This window comes from Mirounga leonina, unplaced genomic scaffold (genome assembly GCF_011800145.1).
Source record: "Mirounga leonina isolate KUSES-001 unplaced genomic scaffold, KU_Mleo_1.0 Mir_93, whole genome shotgun sequence".
Classification (NCBI taxonomy): Eukaryota; Metazoa; Chordata; class Mammalia; order Carnivora; family Phocidae; genus Mirounga; species Mirounga leonina.
The window spans coordinates 30,705,526-30,731,730 of NW_023270854.1; the positions used below are offsets into that span (position 1 = coordinate 30,705,526).

General features: G+C 37.2%; 1 protein-coding gene across 2 annotated transcripts in view; it reads right to left on the reverse strand.

Annotated features, from left to right (window-relative positions):
* Positions 1–26,205, reverse strand: part of PIK3C3 (phosphatidylinositol 3-kinase catalytic subunit type 3) — a 143,133-nt gene that overhangs the window by 36,690 nt on the left and 80,238 nt on the right. For both annotated transcript variants that reach the window (XR_004677653.1, XM_034996117.1), the window contains exons 15-21: positions 25,715–25,831; positions 20,560–20,691; positions 18,286–18,414; positions 17,347–17,416; positions 15,010–15,074; positions 9,088–9,172; positions 998–1,072 (exon numbers count right to left, since the gene is read on the reverse strand). Coding sequence is in view for 1 of the 2 variants with exons in the window: in XM_034996117.1 (XP_034852008.1) it covers positions 998–1,072; positions 9,088–9,172; positions 15,010–15,074; positions 17,347–17,416; positions 18,286–18,414; positions 20,560–20,691; positions 25,715–25,831 (673 nt within the window). In the remaining variant the exon portion in view is untranslated. The remainder of the gene's footprint in view (positions 1–997; positions 1,073–9,087; positions 9,173–15,009; positions 15,075–17,346; positions 17,417–18,285; positions 18,415–20,559; positions 20,692–25,714; positions 25,832–26,205) is intronic.

Here is a 26,205-nt window from a genome sequence, read left to right on the forward strand (position 1 = left end):
AGCAGACAAGATCTATTAAATGGAGAGAGTGGGTAACTGCATGATCCGTTTGGGAGAAGAGCAGACAAGATCTATTAAATAGTTTTGATATGTGAGATGACACCCACAGGAGAATTAAAAATGACTCCTAAGCCTGGGGCTTAAACAACTGGGTAGATGATGCTGCAGTTTACTGAGATGGAAAAAATGAAGTGAGGAGCAGGTTATTACACAGGTAATGGAGGAAGCAAACAACTTTTACAACTGGCCACATAATTGGGATGTCAAATAAGTGGTTGGATATTTCAGTCTGAAGCTTCATGAAGTGGACTGAAGTACAGAGCTGTACATTTGGAAGTTGTTTGCTTAGAGATGGGGTTAAAGCCAAGGGGCTCAAGAGTTAAAAGGAGGAGGGGGATGAGAACGATTATTCCATGGAACTCCAAGGGGAAAAGCAAAGAATTAAAGACAGGGATTAATGTGAGTTAAGTACAGTTTGGTAAGAGAAAGAATATTCTAACACTCTAACTACAGCTGTACAGTAAGAGACTCAACTGCTTGCATACATTATGGGCTTTCCACCAAAGGAGGCATTTTCAGAAGTAAGGGTTAGATGACCACCTGCGGGGTTACTACTAAAGTGATTCTTGGGGGCACCTGGGTGGCTCAGTCGGTTAAGCATCTGCCTTCGGCTCAGGTCATGATCCAGTGTCCTGGGATCAAGCCCAGCAGCGCACTCCCTGCTTAGCAGGGAGCCTGCTTCTCCCTCTCCCTCTGCCTCTCCCGCTGCTTGTGCTCTCTCGCTCTGTCAAGTAAATAAATAAAATCTTTAAAAAAAAAAAAAAAGTGATTCTTGTAAAGGATGGGAGATTCCTTCAAAGGCACCATAAAAAGGGATTTTTAAGACATATATGATTTACTTTCACTTATGTAACTTGTTTTGTTACTAAGCAGATTCCACAGTAAAAATCACTGGCATATAAAATGTATATATCTGCTAGTAGCCATTAGTTATTACCTGTTTTTGTTAGCAAAAGGTTATCCAGGTGTCTATCTCCAACTCCAAGGATGTACGTAATCACACAATATCCAGCTGCAAATAACAGTTCAAAAAAAAAATAGTGAAAAACACACGCAAACCAAGTTAAACATACAAATGAATATAAAAGCAGTCTGTATTACTTTAATTTCAATTTGATTACTACTTTTTGATTTCTCACCTAAATTCTCATGTGTAATCTTCTTTGATTCTATGAAGAGTTTATCACTTGAAACTCAATATAAATTGCTATTTGCATGAGAAACAATATCTTGTAGAGTTTTGTCAAATTATGAAAGTCACTTATATCAAAAGTTAATTCAGGCTTCAGGAACCTTAATTATAACATGATTCTCCCACTTCTCGTTTCAAATTGGACACATATTACAGATGACAGAGAAAAAGAAGTGTCTACAGAAATACACATAATGAAGTCAACCATCCCACAACCCCATTATCTTTAAGATAAAATAAGTAAATGCAGGGTTTAAAAGAAAAATCTTTAGAGAAACAATTGTGAGGTGTCAGCAGATAGAAAAACAACCAAATTCATGTGAGTGGTAACAGCACTTAAGTTCACAGCATAATCTTCTCAAGTATTAAGAAAAACTACATGAGCAGGGCTAAGGGCAAAGTCACTGGCTCTAGCTTTATTCTTTTATCTTTCTCTTCAAAAAAAATCTGGAAACTAGTCATGTGTTGAAAATACTCAAACAAAATTAAGCAAATAACACCTTTTTGAAGATTATCCATTCTACTGCTCCCATTAGTAACCTGATAAGAAATACAACTGGCAAACATACACATGACTACACCAGTATTTATAAAAACAGGTTTATTTCAGTTAGTATGTAGAAAAAAGACTGGACCACCTGTTAATGACCAAATTAATTTCACTGGGTTAATCTTTAATTATTAATTAATCACAGTTACAACTTACTGAAGGTTACTTAGCTAGGCACATTATATTCATCATCTCTAACCCTTATAATGATGCCAGTTAAGTATTACAACTACCATCCAAATGAAAACACCTCAGACTCTAGAAGCTAACAAGATTGTCCAAGGTCACTGGGCTAGGATTTGAACCTAACTCTGATTCTAAAGTCCTTGCTCAGGCGACTTCTGCACTGTAGAGCCCCTGTTCCCCAAAGTGGCTGTTTAGGTACATGCAATACTCAACAAGATATTTAAGCTCAAGTATATTTGTTTAGAATAACTAACCATATTCTAATTATAGATAAAATTTTATATGTATTTCAAAATACATCCATATGTACAGAATGTAGGAAAGCATACTCTCATTCCAAAAATGCTTCTACTAGGGGCGCCTGGGTGGTTCAGTCGTTAAGCGTCTGCCTTCGGCTCAGGTCATGATCCCAGGGTGCTGGGATCGAGCCCCACATCAGGCTCCCTGCTCCGTGGGGAGCCTGCTTCTCCCTCCCCCACTCCCCCTGCTTGTGTTCCCTCTCTCACTGTGTCTCTGTCAAATAAATAAATAAAAATCTTCAAAAAAAAAAATGTTTCTACTAACAATTTTCACCTAACTGTAACATATCAGTTACTCTCAAAATAGCCTGTGGTGTGACAGGAATTAGTCGTTTGCCTGTGCACTGTCCTCTTTATGCTTCTTCCTTAAAACAAAACCAGGATGTGGGGGGTGAGACTGTGGCTAGGTAAGAGAATGTGTTTCCCAGACTCGCCTGCACTTAGGCACGCCCAGGGAACTGTAAGCAAATGTCGTTTTGTGATGATGAGCATTTTGAAAGATGGAGTAGACCGAGCTGAGGAGTGAGCCTTTTAGGGTTTTCATCCAGGCTGGTGAGACTGCAAACATGATGACTGTGTTGGCAAAAGTCATTCAGGACCACAGGGAAAAGGCCAAGAGAATCACAAAGACCTTGGCTGGCCCTAACATCTGTAAGCAGCTAAAACAAATACAGTGGTTAACATCTGGGCTTCCTACAAAAAAGACAATGACCTGTGTGTGTAAACCACTAGAGATTACGTGAACTTCAGCTGAATGCATCCGTTGACACATTAAGTGATCCACTGAGGAACGTGAGGGTCACTGACATAAAGGATGAGCAAATACAGCTTGCTGGCCAAAGTTGGACCCCCTCTGTTTTCACAGTTTATAAATAAAGTTTACTGGAACTCAGCCACAACCATTCATTTACATATTTCTTGAGCAACTGGTTGAATGACTGCACCAGAGACCATGTGGCCTGAATAAACCTATAATATTTCATATGTGGAAGGCTTGAGGGAAAAAGTGATCTGACTCCTGATCTGGGGAACTGCTCTTCAAAATGTGAGGCACAGGGGCGCCTGGGTGGCTCAGTCGTTAAGCATCTGCCTTCGGCTCAGGTCATGATCCCAGGGTCCTGGGATCAGGCCCCGCATCGGGCTCCCTGTTCCACGGGAAGCCTGCTTCTCCCTCTCCCGCTCCCCCTGCTTGTGTTCGCTCTCTCGCTGTGTATCTGTCAAATAAATAAATAAAATCTTAAAAAAAAAAAAAAATGTGAGGCACAGACTGGCAGCATCACTCTCACGTAGAAGCCTGTTAAAAATGCAGATGCTTAGGGCCTGCTTCAGTCTTGCTGCATCAGAATTTCTAGGGGCAGTGGCCAGAAAGTGATTGTTATACACACCAGAGAAGGTTGGAAAGCCCTCTCTAGTGCTTTAATGTACATAATTATCCCCTGGGAATCCTCTTAAAATGAAGATTCTGATCAAAACATCAGAGGCTACCTAGAGCAATCTATACATTTAATGCAATCCCTATCAAAATACCATTACTTTTTTCAAAGAAATGGAACTAATAATCCTAAAATTTGTATGGAACTAGAAAAGACCCCGAATAGCCAGAGGAATGTTGAAAAAGAAAAGCAAAGCTGGTGGCATCACAATTCTGGATTTAAGCTCTATTACAAAGCTGTCATCATCAAGACAGTGTGGTACTGGCACAAAAACAGACCCATAGATCAGTGGAACAGAATAGAGAGCCCAGAAATGGACCCTCAACTCTGTGGTCAACTAATCTTCGACAAAGCAGGAAAGAATGTCCAATGGAAAAAAGACAGTCTCTTCAACAAATGGTGTTGGGAAAATTGGACAGCCACATGCAGAATGAAACTGGACCATTTCCCTACACCACACACAAAAATAGACTCAAAATGGATGAAAGACCTAAATGTGAGACAGGAGTCCATCAAAATCCTTGAGGAGAACACAGGCAGCAACCTTCTCAACCTCAGCCACAGCAACTTCTTCCTAGAAACATCGCCAAAGGCAAGGGAAGCAAGGGCAAAAATGAACTACTGCGACTTCATCAAGATAAAAAGCTTTTGCACAGCAAAGGAAACAGTCAGCAAAACCAGAAGACAACTGACAGAATGGGAGAAGATATTTGCTAATGACATATCAGATAAAGGGCTAGTATCCAAAATCTATGAAGAACTTATCGAACTCAACACCCAAAGAACAAATAACCCAATCAAGAAATGGGCAGAAGACATGAACAGACATTTTTCCAAAGAAGACATCCAAATGGCCAACAGATACATGAAAAAGTGCTCAACATCACCTGGCATCAGGGAAATCCAAATCAAAACCTCAGTGAGATACCACCTCACACCAGTCAGAATGGCTAAAATTAACAAGTCAGGAAATGACAGATGTTGGCGGGGATACGGAGAAAGGGGAACCCTCCTACACTGTTGGTGGGAATGCAAGCTGGTGCAGCCACTTTGGAAAACAGTATGGAGGTTCCTCAGAAAGTTGAAAATAGAGCTACCCTATGACCCAGCAATTGCACTACGGGGTATTTACTCCAAAGATACAAATGTAGTGATCCGAAGGGGCACCTGCACCCCAATGTTTATAGGAGCAATGTCCACTATAGCCAAACTATGGAAAGGGCCTAGATGTCCATCGACAGATGAATGGATAAAGAAGATGTGGTATATATATACTATGGAATATTACACAGCCATCAAAAAATGAAATCTTGCCATTTGCAACGACGTGGATGGAACTGGAGGGTGTTATGCTGAGCGAAATAAGTCAATCAGAGAAAGACATGTATTATATGACCTCACTGGTATGAGGGATTCCTAATCTCAGGAAACAAACTGAGGGTTGCTGGAGTGGGGGGTGGGGTGGGAGGGATGGGGTGACTGGGTGATAGACACTGGGGAGGGTATTCGCTCTGGTAAGCACTGTGAATTATGTAAGACTGCTGAATCACAGACCTGTACCCCTGAAAAAAATAATACATTATATGTTAATAAAAAAACAAAAACAAAACAAAAACATCAGGGACAAAGCATTGGGACTCACTAATAGAAACAAGTTCCCAGATGAAGCCAGTGCTGCTGGTCCATGGCTTACCCATGCAGTAGCAGCACTGCTCTAAAATTGCTGCAAAATACGCAAATCCACAAATGACAAATGGCCCTCCACGAAAAAACCAGTGAGTGACTTACCAAAGGGTATTACGTCTGGTATTCATAAAGAGAACACTGAGCTCTCTAAGAGGTGAGTCACTTAAAAATCTGGTTTGTCGCTCAAAACTTGAAGGATACAAAACTCCTACTGATAATATGCTTATGAAGATAGTTGAACTACAATTTTCAAAAAGAGCACCACTGTGTATCAATGCACTTGAGTTGTTGTATGCTACAACTTACTCTTTGTTAATTATAAATTAGTTTTATCACTACTTTGTTTCAAGTTGTTTGGCTATCCCTCTAGAGTAATAATGATTCAATGTGTAGCAACAGTACTTTTGACCTAAAATTTTTATGTAACTAGACATGCCATAAATATTGCCTGTCTCTACTGATAAGGCAAGATGTTTTGATAAACTACTCTCTTATCACATTTGCTTTTACAATAATATTTCCTTGTTATTACTGAATTATTTTCCAATGGAAAATAATGCCTCAGTGGGTTGGGGTCATAAATATATTTGATGGTCACTTCAATTTATGTTTTTTTTAAGTCAAGTGAGATAGCATATGATCTTCTCTCTTTCACATTTATATAAATGGTGGGGGTGTGAATTCAGAATGTTCCAATAATTCTTTTAAGTGTCAATGCTTAAGAGGAGTACATCCTGAAAAAGACATCTGAATTAAGAGTGGGATGATCCCCAGAAATTTTTAGGACACAGATAATAGATTCAGAACAATCTGAGATGACACAAAGTAGATCAGGGGATTTTTAGAGGAACTGAAGCTATTCTTTAACTTCAGTGGAAATACTATACCTGTCCAAGAGAACCTTGTCCAAGGGATGCTGCCCATTAGTATTATGACCTCATATGAAATGTCTTCAAATTGGCTTTATAATACAACTTTGATTTAAAGTAAAATACAGAGAAATATTAGACATCTAAACAATTATTTCCCTTTACTTAGTAATGATATGTGTGTAAGAATAATTAGTGTTCTCAAATTTACTTGCATGATACAGACTTGAAACTTTGCATAATCCAGAAATGTCACCGTAACTATTATCACTTTCTTCTTACACTCTGCCCAAAACTCAAAACTTTACTTTCTAAAACGAAAGTTACACATACATCTATATGATAATGCCTGACAATCACATTCCAGTACAAAGTAGCTAGCAACTTATTAATCACTAAATCCTCTAATGAAAAATTCAAATAATGGCTTTCAACCTCCAATATAACCTGGAATGCTACCAAACTCACCGAAACACAAATGATTATTTTGTAACACAACAAGATATATAGGAAACAGAAGGCTATTCAAAATAAGATGAAGAGAAGGCCTGCCATCAAATCAATTATCAGCGAAGGAATAAATGTGTAATACTTGGAGAAAAAGAGAGGTACAAGATCCAATTTCAATTTAAGTGTCCAAGAGGTGTAATTTAAATGGCTACTTTTTTTTAAATGAAAAAGCCAGTCATATTTTCATTGGGTCGTGGGAAAAAATGGGACATTATATAAAAGGTACAACACTATGACATGTATCCATAATATACTGTTCTAGTAATTTTACTAAAATTTTCAAATTTTAGCCAATATTTATAGATGATATGTGTGTATATATTTCAAGTAGAAAAAGCATTCTTTATTAAATAGATTTATAATGTAAAAAAGTTTATAATAACTAAAAGTTCAGTAAGAAGACACAAGATAATTGTTGGAAGGCATGTGAAATATCTCATGTAACAGGATACTGAGAACTAGGATAAAGATAAAAAAAAGATAGCCACACTTTTCATTCAAGGTGGATCCAAGCAGGCTCTGTGACTTTCCAGATCCAAGCAGGCTCTGTGACTTTCCAGTCCAGGCCTTCAGACACCAACAATTTCCTGTCTCTGAGAGTACTTCCTCTTGGAACTCAGTTTGAGAAGTCCAAGCCACAGAGAGGCCATGTACAGGAGACTTGATTGACAAGCCTTGTTATAAAAGACAGTATGAACTGTCATGTGAGTAATCCTAGATGTCTAGCCTAGTCTTTACATGATATGTAATTTTTTTAGAACACAGAAAGCAGAGTTGAAGTTCTAAAAAAACAGGAAAGAAGAGAAAGGGGAAAGAAAAGAATGAAAGCAGGGATGGTAGGAGAGAAAGAAGAAAAATACAGAGTAGGAGAGGAAGGGTAAGTAAAAAGAAAGAATACATTTTTCTCTGGAATGTCTCAATCAATTTTTTTTAGTTCTTAAATCTACACTGTATGTGGTCATTTTTATGGGTAAACACAGTTACATGTAACACATGTTATATTCCTTCAGTAAAAATAAGATCAAAACCATAAAGGATTTTAATATACATACATATTTTATTTCGGTGCTTTTAAAGTTCCCAGAAATATTACATTTTCTCTATACTTCTAAGCCAAAACTGCATCATCAAGTATAAATTTGGGAAGAAATTATGTTGTCTAAAATAATCTGCAATACTACTTCACAGGAACATTGTGAAAAATAAAAAAATGTCATGTATAAGAAGCAGTTTACAAGCCATAAAATGATATGAAAGTTTAAATACAACTGTTATAGGTCTATGAAGCCCCTTACTTGCTTCCCCCTAACTTAAGGATAGGTATAAATAGGAACATAAACATAAAATTTTAAATAAAATAAGAATAACTTACCACATACCACATCCCATCCAGGGCTCAACTCTAGTGTCAACTCCTTTATTAACCCTCCCTTAAACAATCTAGTTCTTAAAAACAAACGAACAAAACAAACAAATAAAAAAAAACCTCTTAAGAAAATCTTTTAAAAATCCTCTAGATTATAAACTTCATGAGGATAGGTAGGCATAAATGGTCGAAACATTGAATTAATCCCTATGGCATTCTACCACTTACTTATTTCCAGGAAGGGACCATAAAATAAAATATCATGAGAGACATCCTTCTAACACAGATCTTGAGATCTATCTAAACCATAATTATTACTGAGATTTTTCCCACAGTCTACTAATTGCAGTTAACTCAAACACAGGGAAAATCTAGGGGAAAATTAACAGCTTCCAGGAAGAGATAACTTGTAGTGATAATACAGTTAAGTGATTGCAAAGATACACCCATTAAAGACTAAACAGAATTTACACCTTGTTACTACTATTATGTCAAAACATTAATGACTTCTTTTATCAGGATTTTATCTTTTAATCATCTTCTTATAGAGCATTTTAATCTGCCATGACTGGAATGTCTATGTCCTCCCAAAATTCATGTTGAAATCCTACTGCCCATTGTGATGGTATTAGGAGGTGCTTACCATCCTAAAAACTCAAAAATGAGAGCCCACAGAGCTCCCTAGCCCATTCTGCCAGGTGAAAATACAACAAAAAGTCTTCCATCCCAAAAGGGCCCTCACCTGACCATGTTGGTACCTTATCTTGGACTTTCAGCCTATAAGCCACCCTCTGGTATTTTGTTACAGCAGCCCAAAAGGTCTAAGATAAAATCCTACAATGTGCTAAATGTAAATGTGTATGAATATGGCAACATTGGGATAGCCTATTTCCTTGACTCCAATGTATCAATGGAAGTAGAGCTTGAAAAACTTACCACAGCTTTTAACATATGTGTCCATAACTTCAGCACTGATCCCATTTGGCCCATTCTCACTTGGTGCATACTTTCTAAAGAAGTTCTGAAAAGATATAATTTACATGTTTACAAATTCAATACAATCCTTAAACAAATCAGACATTTTGAAATTATAAGAAATGACCAAGTGTCTAGTCTAAAGCTTAGTCAGTAATTGCAAAATGTGGACTTTAAAAAGCATATTCCAAGAATCAGTCTTATTACTATGCTTACAGACAGTTAAGATAAAAAAAAAAAGGGCTCCTGGGTGGCTCAGTCGTTAAGCGTCTGCCTTCGGCTCAGGTCATGATCCCAGGGTCCTGGGATCGAGTCCCACATCGGGCTCCCTGCTCTGCGGGAAGCCTGCTTCTCCCTCTCCCACTCCCCCTGCTTGTGTTCCTACTCTCGCTATGTCTCTCTCTGTCAAATAAATAAATAAAAAATCTTAAAAAAAAAAAAAAAAAGATAAAAAAAAAAGTACATGCTGCTACTTTTATACCTTAGGGAAAACATTACATAAAATAAATTTACTGCTATTTCTCTATACTCAATTTATCTCTTTTATCTTTCTTCTGAATGTAAACAATGAGGGGTTTTTTTGTATCATACATTCTCCTTAAAGTGAACATGAGTTATTAAAATTATCTTTTAAGTATAGTTACTGTTACCATTAAAAAACCTCCAGTTATAAAACAAATAAGGGGATGTAAAGTAGAGCACAAGGAATATAGTCAATAATATTGTTAATAACTTTGGTGACAGACAGTAACTAGACTTATGGTGATCCTTTCATAATGTATATAATTGTCGAATCACTGCTGTACACCTCAAAGCAAGATAATATTGTATGTCAACTATACGCCAATTAAAAAAGCTCAATAAAATTACACCCAAATTTGTAAATTAATTAGAATGCAAGTGCTAATAATTCTTAGAGGAAATTAATGGAAAGATAAATATAAAAGAGATGTGAACTGAACAAAAGAATTACAGGGGGACAATAAATGCACTAGAGTGTCCAAAGAGTCTGGAAACAATGTGGAAAATAGTGTTTTGTTTTGTTTCTGACTACTAACTGGAACTATTCCCTTACATATTAGATGTTAAAGAAAAAGAGTATATATTATTTGAAAATACAAGTAACATGCTGTTAAAAAAAAAAGTTTATCCTATGTTTCAGCTTTTCTGAAAGTCCTTTGACAAAGGACTATGCCTTGAATATATAAAGAATTCCTATAAATCAATAAAAACACAAACAACCCAACAGGAAAATGAACAAAAGATGTAAATAAGCATGTCACAGAAGAAATAAATGGCCTATACATATATTTTTAAATGCTCAATCTTGTGGCTAATTAGGGAAATGCAAACTAAAACCATAATAAAATACCAAAATTTAAAAGTCTGACAATATAAAAAAATTTTTTTTTAATTTAAAAAAATAAAAGTCTAACAATACCAAGATTAGGCAAAGATGTATAGCAATAAGAAACAGAACAGTTTTTCCAAAAACAACTATTTTGGAAAATAGCTTTTAATTATCTACTGAAGTTGAACATGAGAATAGCCTATGACTTAGTGAAACTATTTACAGAGATCAGATATGAAAACCAAGAATCAATATACATACTGCCACTGTCTTTATTTTACTAAATCATAATTTCACAGAGCAACATAATAATTGACAACTTTATTAAACAATTACTTCAGTTAGAAACTACGTTAAAGCTCTACCTACACTTCACATCATCTTCAGAACAATCCCAGAGGTAGGTACTATTAATTATTACCCAAATTTTACAGATGCAGAAACTGAGACCTGAAGGGTATGTTAGGGGGTCAAGGCCTCCTACAAGTTTGATCTGTTACATGGAGTCACAGACTCAACATACGGTTGTAGCACAAGTGACACTTATTAAAGCAAAAGTACACACAGGAGGTTCAGCATAGGAAAAATACGCAGGCACAGTCTAGAGAAACCCATACGTAAGCCTCCTGGTTCTCTTCTGTGAGGGAATAAACTGAGCATATTTATTACTTTTCTTCAACAATTAAAAAAAAAAAAAGGCAGTAATATGGGTGCAGTGTTTCTGTCCAGGGAAACCTATTGAAGACATCACTCAAGGTTTTTATTGGGAGCTGGTCATGTAGGCACCCTCTGTCTAGCAACTGCCAAAATTCTAGAAGGAAAGCAAGTTGTTTGCTATAAATCACATATCACAAACAGTCTAGGCACACTGAACCAACCTTATCAGTTAGGGAACAGAGGAACGACACACTGAAGGCCAAGTTCCCAGATATCAGTCAGAGGTTAACCTAGCAAGTGGGCCTTTCTAAAGATAAGAACCTCAAGTCGGCTATGTTAACTCTTCTTTGCACAAAGGGTTAAGAAGCCACTCAAGGTTTACACTGAAAAGCTGCATGGCCAAACTTCAACCCCAGGCAGTTAGATGTTTTGAGCACAAGTTCTTTTTTTTTTTCCTTCCATTTCCCTCCCACCCCACCTCCCCTCTGGTAACCATCTGTTTGTTCTCTATAGTTAAGAGTGTTTATTTGTCTCTGTTTTTCCTTTATTCATTTGTTTTGTCTCTTAAATTCTATATATGAATGATATCACATGGTATTTGTCTTTCTCTGACTGGCTTATTTTACCTATCATTGTACTTTTCTAGATCCATCTATGTTGTTGCAAATGGCAAGATGTCATTCTTTTTTACAGTGGAATAATATTCCATATGTATGGTATCTGTGTGTGTGTGTGTGTGTGTGTATCCCACCTCTTTTTTATCCATTCATTTATTGATAGACACTTGGGCTGCTTCCATAATTTAGCTATTGTAAATAATGCTACAATAAACAAAAGGGTGCATATATCCCTTCCCTTCGATTTAGTGTTTTCATATTCTTGAGTTAAATACCCAGTAGTGGGATTACTGGATCATAGGATAGTTCTATTTATAAATTTTTTGAGAAACTTCCATACTGCCTGCCACAGTAGCTGTACCACTTCTCATTCTCACCAACAGTGTACCAGGGTTCCATTTTCTCCGGTTCCTCACCAAGACTTGTTGTTACTTGAGTCTTTGATTTTAGCCATTCTGACAGGTATGAAGTGGTATCTCATTGTGGTTTTGGTTTGTATTTCCCTGGTGATGACTAATGTTGATCATCTTTTCATGTGTCTGTTGGCCATCTGGACATCTTCTTTGGAGAAATGTCTGTTCATGTCTTCTGCCCATGTTTTAATTGGATTGTTTGGTTTTGGGGTACTGAGTTGTGTAAGTTCTTTACATATTTTGGATACTAACCCTTTATCAGATATGTCATTTGCAAACATCTTCTCCCATTCAGCATGTTGTCTTTTTTTATTTTTTATTTTTAAAGATTTTATTTATTCATTCGAGACACAGAGATACAGAGAGAGAGAGAGCACGAGCCCGGGGAGAGGCAGAGGGAGAAGCAGGCTCCCCGCTGAGCCAGGAGCCGGACGTGGGGCTCGATCCCAGGGTCCTGGGATTGTGACCCGAGCCGAAGGCAGACGCTTAACCATCTGAGCCACCCACGCAACCCCAGCATGTTGTCTTTTAATTTTATTGGCTGTTTCCTTTGCTATGAAGACGCTTTTTATTTTGATATAGTCCCAACAGTTTATTTTTGCTTTTGTTTCCCCTGCCTCAGGAGACAGATCTAAAAGGATCCTTTTAGCTGATGTCAGAGAAATTACTGCCTATGCTCTCTTGTAGGATTTTTATGTTTTCAGTTCTCACATTTAGGTCCTTAATCCACTTTAAGTTTATTTTTGTGTATGGTGTAAGAAAGTGGTCCATTTTTCATTCTTTTGCATGTAGCTGTCCAGTTTTCCCAACGCCATCTGTTGAAGAGACTTTCACCCATTGCATATTCTTCCCTCTTTTGTCAAAGATTAATTGACCATGTAATTGTGGGTTTATTTCTGGGCTTTCTATTCTGTTCTGTTGATCTATGTGTCTATTTTTGTGCCAGTACCATACTGTTTTGATTACTACAGCTTTGTAATATAAAAGATCTGAAATTATGATACCTCTAGTTCTGTTTTTCTTCTTCAAGATTGCTTTGGCTATTTGAGGTCTGTTGTGGTGCCATACAAATCTTAGAATTGTTTTTTCTTGTTCTGTGAAAAATGCTGTTGGTATTTTGATAGGGATTGCATTAAATGCACACATTGCTTCAGGTAGTACATTTTAACAATATTTGTTCTTTCAATCCATGAGCATGGAGTGTCTTTCCATTTCTTTGTGTCATCTTCAATTTCTTTCATCAGTGTTTTACAGCTTCCAGAGTACAGGTCTTTTATCTCTTTTATTCCTAGGTATTTTATTTTATATTTTATATTTACTGTTTATGTCACTTGTAAGTGGGATTATTTTCCTAATTTGCTGTTTCATTATTAGTGTATAGGAATGCAGCAGATTTTTGTATATTGATTTTGTCTCCTGTAACTTTACTGAATTCACTTATCAGTTCTAGGAGGCCAATATCTCTCATGAACATAGATGCAAAAATCCTCAAAAAATATTAGCAAACTGAATCCAAGAATACTTTAGAAAAATCATGCACCACAATCAAGTGTGATTTATTCCTGGGATGCAAGGGTGGTTCAATATTCACAAATCAATCAATGTGATATGTCACATCAATAAGAGAAAGGATGAGAATCATATGATCATTTCAATAGATGCCCAAAAAGCATTTGACCAAGTACAACATTCATTCATGATAAAAACCCTCAACAATGTAGTTTTAGAAGGAACATACCTCAACATAATAAAGACCATATGCAAAAAGCCCACAGCTCACATACTCAGTGGGGAAAAACTGAGAGCCTTTTCCCTAAGGTCAGGAGTAAGACAAGGATGTCCACTCTCACCACCCTCATTCAACATAATATTGGAATTCCTAGCCACAGCAGTTATACAACAAAAGGAAATAAAATAGGCATCTGAATTGGTAAGGAGGAAGTAAAACTTTCACTGTTTGCAGATGACATGATACTATATATTTAAAACCCTAAGGACTCTAGTAAGCCTGAGCTTTTAACCACTGCATGTGACTGTTCCCTAAACGAAAGAACAGAATAACCACTTGCTTCGTGAAGGAAGCAGAGTAATACTTTTCTGCAAATCTAAACTCCATACTGAATTACTGTGACATGTTAAAATGGGAAAGACAAAAACACACTGTAGCAAATATCCTCTGTCAAGCCCTTCTCTGTGTTAGCTCTCATGTCAGGTATACCAGGTTTTCTGTGTAAATTACATACTTTTTTTACACAGGAAAAAAGAAAAATCATATTTAAAAAACAACCAAAATAAACTATTAAGATGTGATAAGAACTAATCCGTGTATTTAAAGTGTAAAAAATTTCAAAGACACACATGGCATGGTCCTAGAAACTGTTTGCCTTTTCTTATATTAAAGGACAGCAACGAGATTGGAGAGCAAGACGGGTCTTAAAAACAAATGTTCAAACCATGTATGAGGAAGAATATGCAGCACTGCTCTGAATAACAAAAAAAACTGGAAATAATCAAGTGTTCATTTATGGTTAAATAAATTCTAGAATTTCCATAACCTGGAATATAATATAACCATAAACTAACAAATTTTTAATTTAATTAATTCCTGCTTCCCTATTATATGCCAGGCACTGGTTAAGGAATTGAGCATCTGTATGTACTAACATGGAGGAATTCCCACCTGATAGCACTGTTTACTTCCAAGGAAAGGAAAACAATGTGAGGGAAGAAGGGTGATAAAAGGAGACATTCATTTTTTACTGCATATACTTTTTATAAAGATTGAAATTTTTAGAACAGTAATATATTCATGAATTGTAGAACTCATTTAAAATTGGTTCTGTACCTGAATGCTTCCCTCTGTATCAAGAACTTCAGCAACAGGAACTGACTGGATAAACTGCATGAAGCCTACACAGAAATATATGCATTGCATTAAGCACAATTATTGGTTAAGCAATAAAAATAACGGTTCTAAGAATAACCTTCATTTCAAATGCATATACTACATACCTGAACAACTTAAATAGGTCTGTAAACAATATATTTAGCCTGGCATTTAATTCACAGGAACTGTAAGAAAACTTTTCTTTCTTTTTTTTTTTTTTTAAAGATTTTATTTATTTATTTGACAGAGACAGAGACAGCGAGAGCAGGAACACAAGCAGGGGGAGTGGGAGAGGGAGAAGCAGGCCTCCCGCCGAGCAGGGAGCCCGATGTGGGACTCGATCCCAGGACCCTGGGATCATGACCTGAGCCGAAGGCAGTCGCTTAACCAACTGAGCCACCCAGGTGCCCAAAAACTTTTCTTTCAATTAAGCTGATTTATCTGTATGCTTCTCCAGGCCAGTTTCTATTACTGTATACAAGGAAGAGAAAGTAATAGCTAAGCTTTCTAAACTGGGCACAAAAATTTCTTCTTTCTGTATTTTTATAACGTATACCAATTAAAAATGTTCCAAATTTCAAATCACTTTAAGAAATCTGAAATTATGTATTATCAATCACCTAAGCCTAAAACTGTATTATGTTCATTGGCTTTTTTTGTCTAATACTCCATCTTCTGACATTTCCTGGAAATGATAGGAGAAGAAAGTATAAATCCCTTAAACTACCAAAAAGAAGGGGAAGAGGACATCATTATATGGGAGGACAAGAAGGAGAAAAGATAAGTCTAATTAAGTCTAGAGACCACAACAGTAGTATAAAACAACAAATCTATGAAAATATCAGAGTTGAATGAAGGAAACTACTGCATCCTCCTTTAGAGTAAGAAATGTCTCATTCATTGCTGGATCACAAACAGGGAATAGTTTGCATTCATTCACTTAAGATATATTTATTGTCTCTCTCCCATGTAGTAAGAACTTTTCCATGTAAAAAATAGAGCTTTGACCCTGTCTTTAAAGACTGTACAAGCCTGCAAGTCTTACTGGGATAAATACTACGAAGAAAAGGGTAACATGAAAGAGAAAAGTGTAGGGAGACCTAAATCACCACAGAGGTCAGAGGGCATCGGACATTTGAGCCGTGTTTTGAAGGATAATAAAAGTTAATAGGTAAAGCTGTGGAGGAATGGATGCTAAAGATAAGGACCAAAGCATACATGAAGGCCGTAAGGCTGAAAAAAGCATGTGCGTTTGAGAAAATGGAAGGTGGCCCATGTGGCTAACTCCTGGGAAGCAAGCGGGAGACTGGCAAAAGAGAGGCTTGAGAAACAGGCCCAGGAGTGTGTCACAACATGCCAGAACTTGTACACCAAGCTAAGGCTTCTGTCTTTGTCTGAGGAGCAAACAGAAGTGAGTAAATCAATTTATGCAGGAGAGTCAAAGAGCACAAGTACACTTTTAACAAGATCATTCTGAGAGAAAAATGAGAAGAGGAATTATACCACCAAAAGGTTTTGAGGGTGGCCAGGGGAAGAGCAGGAAACCTAAAACAGATACTTTTTTTGTTCCCAGGTATCTACGAGTGAGAAGCTCCGAGAGTAACAAGACTAGGGAATTTACAATAGGTTTTAGGCAAGCATTCCTAGGGAATCATCTATCAAATTTCCAGAGGTTATTCCATCTTAGAAAGACTTAGATGCCATAAATCTATATTAAAAAAATTAGTTAGGGGCGCCTGGGTGGCTCAGTAGGTTAAGCGGCTGCCTTAGGCTCAGGTCATGATCTCAGGGTCCTGGGATAGAGGCCCACATCCGGCTCCCTGCTCAGCGGGGAGCCTGCTTCTCCCTCTCCCTCTGCCTCCCTCTCTGCCTACGTGTGCTCTCTCTCTCTATCTCTCTGTGAAATAAATAAATAAAATCTTTAAAAAAAGATCAGTTAATAAGGCAACATCATTTGCTGAGTGGCTTTTTTCAGCAGAGCACAATACAAAGCCACTCTGCGTCATAGTAACTCTCAAATGATGATTCAGGACACAAATTACTGTGTAAGAAACTACTGTGAACTGTAACCAGCTTTGAATGCAAATAAATACAGTATAAAGGTGTTAATTTTTCCTTACAGATACACTGTTTAATGTTTTCAAGAGAAAGCTGAGAGAGAAAAGGAGAGAGACACAATCAGTCTTCAGTGCTACAAATGAGTTCAATCTCTAATGTTCTTAACTTTCAATTAAAAGAGGAAAAGTAGACTCATTGGACACTGAAATAAACAACTACAGTGTAACATAAACTTACCATGTTTTGTACTGGTGGCTAATACCTTGTAGGGTGTCAACTTCAAATCCAGATTTTCTTTCCGTAGCAGCTTTTGATCAAAAGATAAAATATGTTAAACAAATATAAAGATTATTCTGAAAAAGTTTTGTAGGCAAGTATTATAATAGCTTAATGTAAGAGATTTAGGCGATAAATCTAAATTAAAGGTTTAACTAAATTAATCAATTAATTTCACTTTGATCATCAAATTTATTAAGCACTTACTTGATGGTATGCCAATTTTTTTTTTTATCTTATTCTAAATCACTGTCAATAGTTTTCAATGAACAGTAGGGTTCCTCCAACTCATTTATGCCGTTCTCTCTAGTCACGAAGTGTTTTAGAACTCAGAAAAAGGGAAATAAGGGCAAATATGTTCCTTTTAAAGCCAGGGGCAGTGATGCAATTTAAAGAAAAAGATCTAGCTGACTAAGAGGAAGGGAATTATTAAACCTGACATCGAGAGAACTTAACTGAGAAAAAAGTTTTAATAAAAAGAAATGCATGCAATTTCATTTTATACTCATCACAAGAGTCACTCTGCAATGTACAAAAATAACTACACTTGTTCAAGGTCAAGTAGAGACTGCTGAGCTTCCTTTGTACCTGAATGTTAAAAATACTTCTGTGTCGGGCGCCTGGGTGGCTCAGTTGGTTAAGCGACTGCCTTCGGCTCAGGTCATGATCCTGGAGTCCCTGGATCGAGTCCCGCATCGGGCTCCCTGCTCGGCAGGGAGCCTGCTTCTCCCTCTGACCCTCCCCCCTCTCATGTGCTCTCTCTCTCTCTCTCAAATAAATAAATAAAATCTTTAAAAAAAAAAAAAAAAAAATACTTCTGTGTCTATACACAGCATACACACTAAACTGTAGTTTTCCAAAATTAATAAATGTTCCCTGCCAACATAAGGTTATAGTCACCTTGTCCATGAGTGAAATGATTTGAAGAATAAGTTGATCTTGCCGTAAATCATCCCCATGCTTAAATATAACTGGGTATTTGCCCCCATCTTCTGTCTTAAAGAATAACTGTGCAGGCATAAGAGCACTCTGGAAATAAAAATATTGTTTTCAAATTTGGATGTAAATTAATGCACGGAGATTTACTATACACAGGAGGAAACACTGACCTGTAAGGTAAACAAGGAAGTTATCAGAAACTAAAGAAACAAGATGGGCTGGCAGCAAGATGTAATTAGATACCTTGGAGAAAACAAGCTAGCTAATAGTCAGAAGATTACATGGCATAAAGAACAAGAGCTCCAGAGTCAGTGACAGGAATCTAGGCTCCACCAGGTACTAGCTAGGGGATCTCACACATGTTCTTTAACCTGTCTCCTCACTTGTAAAATAAAGATAACTTTTCCTCTGCAGAGTTGCTAAAACATATGACAGAGCAAATACAGTAAAATGTTAAGAAGAGTCAAACAGTAGGTATCTAGTTGTTCACTGTATAATTCTTTAATCTTTGCTGTATGCTTGAAAACTTTCCTGTAAAATGATGGGGTAAAAGGCATCAAAAATGCTTCAGTGAATATATGTTTAGAACTTATAACCTCTTCTGGATTAAAACTCTGAATTTTAAATTATCTTAAATTTGGAGTATCTTTTTATCACCCCAAGCAAAAACATATTTTGTAAATTACCTCAACGGCATTTGTGACCCCAAAACGATTAAGAATTACTATGACAGAGTTATGTAGTAAAGGCCCTAGAACCATTAATCCTAAACTCCAACCCCAAATTTTTAAGAATGCTCACATACTTTAAGGGTTGTAAGAAAAACAAACAAAAAGACTGGATATCAGGATCAAAAACATGTCTCATAATATTTTATTGACCATCTACTTTGTGCATTTAAGACATAATTAAAATATTGCACACTTAAGGAGAAAATAGGTCAGAATTCACCTAACAATAGTGGCAGATATACACTCCTCTACCCCACTCTTACAACTCCTGCTCTGTCTTAAATATTTTTTCCCATCCTGTTTCAAAAAAATGGTAAAACTACCTTTTTGATTTACTGCTCTCGATTAGTCCTCAGGGAATGAGAATATTAGAAGCTGGTCTTGTTTGAGAGTTCCAGCCCAAAGGAACATCACTTGTACACATGTACACCAGTTGTTACATGTCTGTGTGTAGCTTTTAACATCTCAGCTTCCAGTGGGTTGTAAACACAAGCTAAGCAATAGTTGCATTTTATCTCCTGTTCCAGTATTTTTCAAATTGCAGGTTACAATCCATTAATGAGTTTTAAAACGAATTAAACAAATTGCATGTTACATTTAAAATGTAATGCAACAGAATAATTCTTAATAGAAACTATCAGAGTCCATAACATGCAAAAAGGTTCAGTACTACTTTAAAAACTTACGTTTCAATTGTGTGAGCTGGGCTGCCATAAGTTGCCTTTAAACACACCCTTGAAAAAAAATCCAAACTACTTACTATAATCACACACTTTTTATATTCATAAGTAGTTGTCCTATGAGCCCTTTCTTTTCTGGATACAAAGTAGTTTTCCAGTACAACTTACGCCCTTCCACTCCTAGAATCACAAAATGTAAAACACCATGTCTCACAGAGACCTTTCTTTATGATGCCCAACAGGTCATGATGCTTCACAGGTAATGATGCCCAGTCCTTTGGCCCAACTGGAGAAAGTGGCTACCATCAGCTCTAACTATCCAAGTCGTGGCCAGCCAAAAGAAGCCTGGCATGCTATCAAGGACTAAAGAGAATTACTACTTGAAAACACAAGAAAAAAATTCAAGTCACAGAAACAAATAACAGAGCAAGAAATGTTAAAAAGGTTAACTGAGACTACAACCACATGAACTTATGAACTGAATGGGTAATATAAGTGTTGCAAAATTTAAAGGTTTTTTTAAAAAAGCCTACATGGAAAAAAGTAGGTGTGGCTCTAATTAATAAAAAGTTCAAAGAATTAAAGATTAAAAGCAACCCAGATATTTAAAAAAAATATTTGACATGACACATTTCATATAAAAATACCTACTGGTAAATCAAGACACAATGATAAACAAAAGGTAATTTTTTATCTAGCATTTACTAAATCAAACAAAATTATAGATATTATCTGCATTGTAATCATTTTTGAAGGGAGTGTCTCTGTTTTTGTTTTATAGAATCAGGTTCCAATCATATACATTAGAGATCCATCACAATTACCTTAAATAGTGTAGCTGTCTCTGGGATTATTCCTCTAATTTTCACCTGGGGTTCTAAAGGCAATGGGATAAGTTCCACATCTGACAAGTTCATCTTTTCATTGTCTCCAAGCAATGCCTGTAGTCTCTCGTTCTAAGAGAACAAATCAGAAAGAACTGATTGCGTTAAAATGGAAAAGCAGTTTATAAAACATATGGTAAAGACATAAAGAGCAATCTTACTAACTTTGAAACGTCTCCAAAGCACCATGAAGTAACACGAACTAGACGGTGCACCCATAAGAGACAAGCACTCCACACTTGGAACCTGCCTGACAAGAGCACTTTAAGAGGAGCGATCCCTTGACTGTGAAGAGCTGGACTTACACAAGGTTAGGAAATACACTTCTCTTGCTGCAGCTGAGAGTGAGGAATACACTCATGCTGGATTTAAAGACTCCATTTCTGTTTTCGAAGGATGTGTGAAGCCACAAAGAGAAACTCATTTCACTTGAAGCTTAATTTTGTATGACCAAGTATTAAGCAAGAATTTCAGCACTCTGCTCCAGGGCATGTTTTGGGTTTAAAAAGTAAACAATTCACTTGGAGGAATTTGAACCCCACCTTTTACTGTTCACTGGCTTGGTCTGATCAAACTTTTCCTGAGATATTATCATTTATTTTCTTCAGCTCACATGTGTACTGCCATTGAGCCAAGAATTCAGAAACTGAAAAATTCAAGTCACTGCGAAACCCCTTTGTCATGTAGCAGCATCTGTACTGTTTAGATCAAGTCCTTCCATTCAATGTCAAAAGAGCAATCCTCTTGAAAGCTTCGAGAGAGTCTTGCATTCTTTTAACAGGTGTGCTTGTTCTTTAAAGGGGAAAACCTGCCCTGCCACTCCCAGCAGCATGAAGCACCTGCACTGTAACGCTACTGAGAGGATGCAGCGTCGCAGGAGAGAACCCTGCAATCAGTAAGGTGGAAGTTCAGAAAAATAATGTTTCCAGGACCACTAAGACAGAAAGTCATATTCTTCCCCTCCAGTAATATTCCAGTTCTCCCTCTGAATTGTAGAAAGTGCAAGTTAAGGTCAACTGAAAACTGGTACGAACTACTACATAACCCTTATAAAAATTACTAAATCTACTCCCTAACCAAATGTATGATCAGATATATAAGTATGAGGTAATGTCTATTAACCTGAATTTCAAGTTATCCATTCATGACCAATTTCTAATTGATGTGCTAATAAACAATAAAATAACCAGAAAACAGATCAAAGGAGGGTGAGAAATCCAGCCACTTCTCACCACGTCCAGTGCTATAAGCCCTGGGCTCCTGCCATCACTTCTCAGCTTGATTACTGCAGTAGCCTCCTGACGACTCTTCTTCACCTTTGCCTCTTACAGTCTCTTATCAAAAACAACTAGAGTACTGCTGCTAAAACCAAAGTCAGGCCATGTCACTCTCCTGTTCAAAACCCCCAACAGCTTCTATGCTAATTCCGTGTTTAAGTCAAAATCCTTGTAATGGCTTACAAGGATATACTCTGTTTCTTTCTTATCTCTGTCCTCTTTCCTCCTCTCCTACTACTCCCCCCCCAGACTCTCCCTCTGCTCCAAATACACTGGGCTTCCTCCTATTTCACAAATATGTCACGCACACACACATACATGCTCTCACATCAGGTTTCTGTCCTTGCTGTTCCTCTGGCTGGAACAGTCGATTCTCTAAATACGCCCATGGCTTACTCCCTCACCTGCTTCAGGTCTTTGTCCAAATGTCAACTTCCTAGTGAGGCCTTCCTGACCATGCTATCGAGAGGTGAAACACTGCCTTACTACTCAAACCCAGCACTACCTGTTTCCTTTTCCTGCTTTATTTTTCTCCATAGCATACAACAGTATCTACTCTATATTTCACTCACTTATTCTATTTACTTCCTCCTTCAAAGCTCCATAAGAATACAATTTTTATATTCACTGCTATATCCCAGAACCTAAAAAAAGTATTTGGAATGCAGTAGGCATGCAATACATTTTTATAGAACAAATAAATGAATATTGATCACCTAAAGGATCAAAAAGTGAAAAGACAACATTTAACAACATTCCCAAAATGAAAGCTTTAATTAAAATTTTTTAAAACATTTTATTTATTTGTTTATTTGAGAGAGAGCACGCGCGGGGGGGGCGGGGACAGAGGGAAAGGGACAAGCTGACTCAATTCCAAGACCCTAAGATCAATCATAACCTGAGCCAAAGGCAGACGCTTAACTCACTGAGCCACCCAGGCAGCCTAATAAAATTTTTAAAAAGTATTGATGGAAATGCCTTTTTATTGAATTCAAATATCCAGACTCAGAGACCTCTTTCAACAGAATTCTTCCTAAACTAGAGGTCAACACAGGAAAACACTATTGCAAAAACTTTATCATTTGTTTTACCCATTTTACTAATAACTCACAGATAACGTTCCTACATACCTAACACTGCTACATTCACCACGACATATTTCTCCCAAACTCATTATGGAAATGGGGGGATGGAAAAGTGCTACATATGATTTTAAATTATTAGCAGTAGTGAATTCATTGTTACTAATAATAACACAAATAATGGTAGTAGACAGCCATCTTGGCATTTCTCCATGGTGCCAGGGCTTGTTTCTAGTAAATCTACATTAACAAAATTGCTTGTCTTTTAACACACCATAAAAAAATGTCTAAAAAGACTTTTAGCCAATATTGAGACTATATTTAGGATTGTCTGATTTAAAATATAGGCTATGTGGCAAAAACAAAATTTATTTTGGGAAGCTTTAAGTGATACCTCAAATGGGTATGCAGTTGTCCTCCAAAATAGCTAAAACTGATGTGCAGCCAGACTCATGTGTGTGACAAATAGAAGAGCATGTTACACAAACACAAACTGGTTTAAACATATGCCCACACTGACAGTCGCAGGGACCGCATTCCGGCAGGTGGGTATGTGGGATTATACTGCTTTCTCACACAGGCACCTCTGTGGAGAGGGGCTCCACAAAGGAATAGCAGTACGGATTTAGTTATTTAAACCATGGTATGTGATTTTTTCACAGCAATAACAAAAAAAAGTCATCTCAATAAAAATGTGTTTCTCTTCAGCCCATTTTCTCCTTCTTAACCTTGTGAACATTATTCCTTGCACATATATCTACTAGCATTTCTCCTTAGACCTGATCCCCTACCTCTGAACTCCCGACTCCATTTTTCACCTTTTTTCCTCTCCACCTTCCTCTCACAAGTCTGGAGAAAAACATTAAATGTGTTGTGTGCTTTTACAAAGGTCACCAAGAAAGATTTGCCTATGGTGGGATTAGGTAAAGAGAAGATATCAAGTGAATCCTTCATACCATTTGGGCTAATGATGAGGGAAAAATGACATATGAAGGGCGCCTGGGTGGCTCAGTTGGTTAAGCGACTGCCTTCGGCTCAGGTCATGATCCTGGAGTCCCGGGATCGAGTCCCGCATCGGGCTCCCTGCTCGGCGGGGAGTCTGCTTCTCCCTCTGACCCTCCCCCCTCTCATGTGCTCTCTCTCATTCTCTCTCTCTCAAATAAATAAATAAATAAAATCTTTAAAAAAAAATGACATATGAAGAACAGATACTCATCTACTGTCATCCCGTAGAAGCCTTACTTGAGAGAAAGATCCACGTACTAGCCATTAGAACAGATGCAAAGCCAGCGCTATTACTAACAACTAATTCTGCCACCCTGGGCAAGTCACATTGGACTTTCATTTTCTCAGAGTAATTCCAGTCTCCACAATCTGTAGAGGTCCTTTATACATCAAACACATTATATGCAAGGATGCTAAAATTCTAAAATGAGACCCAATAAAGCATTGTAGATTAAAAATATGGACTGAGGGGGCGCCTGGGTGGCTCAGTCATTAAGCGTCTGCCATAGGTTCAGGTCATGATCCCAGGGTCCTGGGATTGAGCCCCGCATCAGGCTCCCTGCTCCGCGGGGAGCCTGCTTCTCCCTCTCCCACTCCCCCTGCTTGTGTTCCCCCTCTTGCTGTGTCTCTCTTTGTCAAATAAATAAATAAAATCTTTAAAAAAAAATAAAAATATGGACTGAGAATGCCTGGGAATAAACCCCAACTGTAATACTAGCTAAGGATGCTGGACAAATTACTTAACCCCTCAAACCCTCATACACTGTTGGTGGGAATGCAAGCTGGTGCAGCCACTCTGGAAAACAGTATGGAGATTCCTCAAAAAGTTGAAAATAGAGCTACCCTACAATCCAGCAATTGCACTACTAGGTATTTATCCAAAGGATACAAATATAGTGATTCAAAGAGGCATATGCCTCCCAATGTTTATAGCAGCAATGTCCGCAATAGCCAAACTATGGAAAGAGCCCAGATGTCCATCAACAGATAAATGGATAAAGAAGATGTAGTATATATATATATATATACACATGGAATATTACTCAGCCATTGAAAAGAATGAAATGTTGCCATTTGCAACAACATGGATGGAACTAGAGGGTATTAGGCTAAGCAAAATAAGTCAGAGAAAGACAAATACCATATGATTTCACTCATATGTGAAATTTTAAGAAACAAAACAGATAAACACAGGGAAGGGAAGGAAAAATGAGATAGAAATAGAGAGGGAGGCAAACCATAAGAGAAGCTGAACTCCAGGAAACAAACTGAGGGTTGCTGAAGGGGAGGGGGGTCAGGGGATGGGGTAACTGGGTGATGGGCATTAAGGAGGGCACTTGATGTAATGAGCACTGGGTGTTATATGCAACTGATGAATCACTAAATTCTACCCCTGAAACTAATAATACAGTATATGTTAACTAAATTGAATTTAAATAAAGAATTTTTAAAAAATTATTTAACCTCTCTACCCCCACTTTTTCTTATAATTGAGATAATAATAGCATCTAACATAGAGTTGTTGTGAGAATTAAATCAATATATATGTATATGTATAAATTCATAAGACAGGATCCTGTACATAATCAGTGCTTGTAAATCTTCCTATTGCTATAATCACATAAGAATTTCATAAAATACATCAACCCAGAGAGACAGTACCAAAACTCAGTATTTTATGATACTGCAACATCATTAGTCAAAAACAAAAAGCAAAGCCCACAGGTTTACCTTTTTCTTACGATTTCCACTTTCACGCTGCACTGCCTTCATTAGATGCACCAGCCGATCTACAAACGTCTGCTGTGCAGCCAGCAAAGAACGCATAACTCTGACAGACTTATCACCCTGAAGGGATTCAAAGGAAAGGAAAATTAGTTCTGTGTAGCATAATGATCAGGGTTTCTTTAATAGCATGGGTGATCTTTATTTATTCTTCTAATAGCTACAAACTTCAATACAAAGTGAAATTGAAAAAGATTAATTATCTTGATTCAGAGATAATGAGAAAGCTTCTAGCTTATTTAAACACTGCCAACTCTTCCACAGTTGAAAATTATCTGAGTCTTCAGCGAATACTAATCTATCAAAAACAGCACTTTTTTTTTCACATACAACCATGTGATCAGAGAGAATCCGTTCACCAAAATGCATTCACACTTGACTCAATAAATAACTGGAAGCCTATGATGTCTTCAGAAATGCATAGGCATATGGCAGAA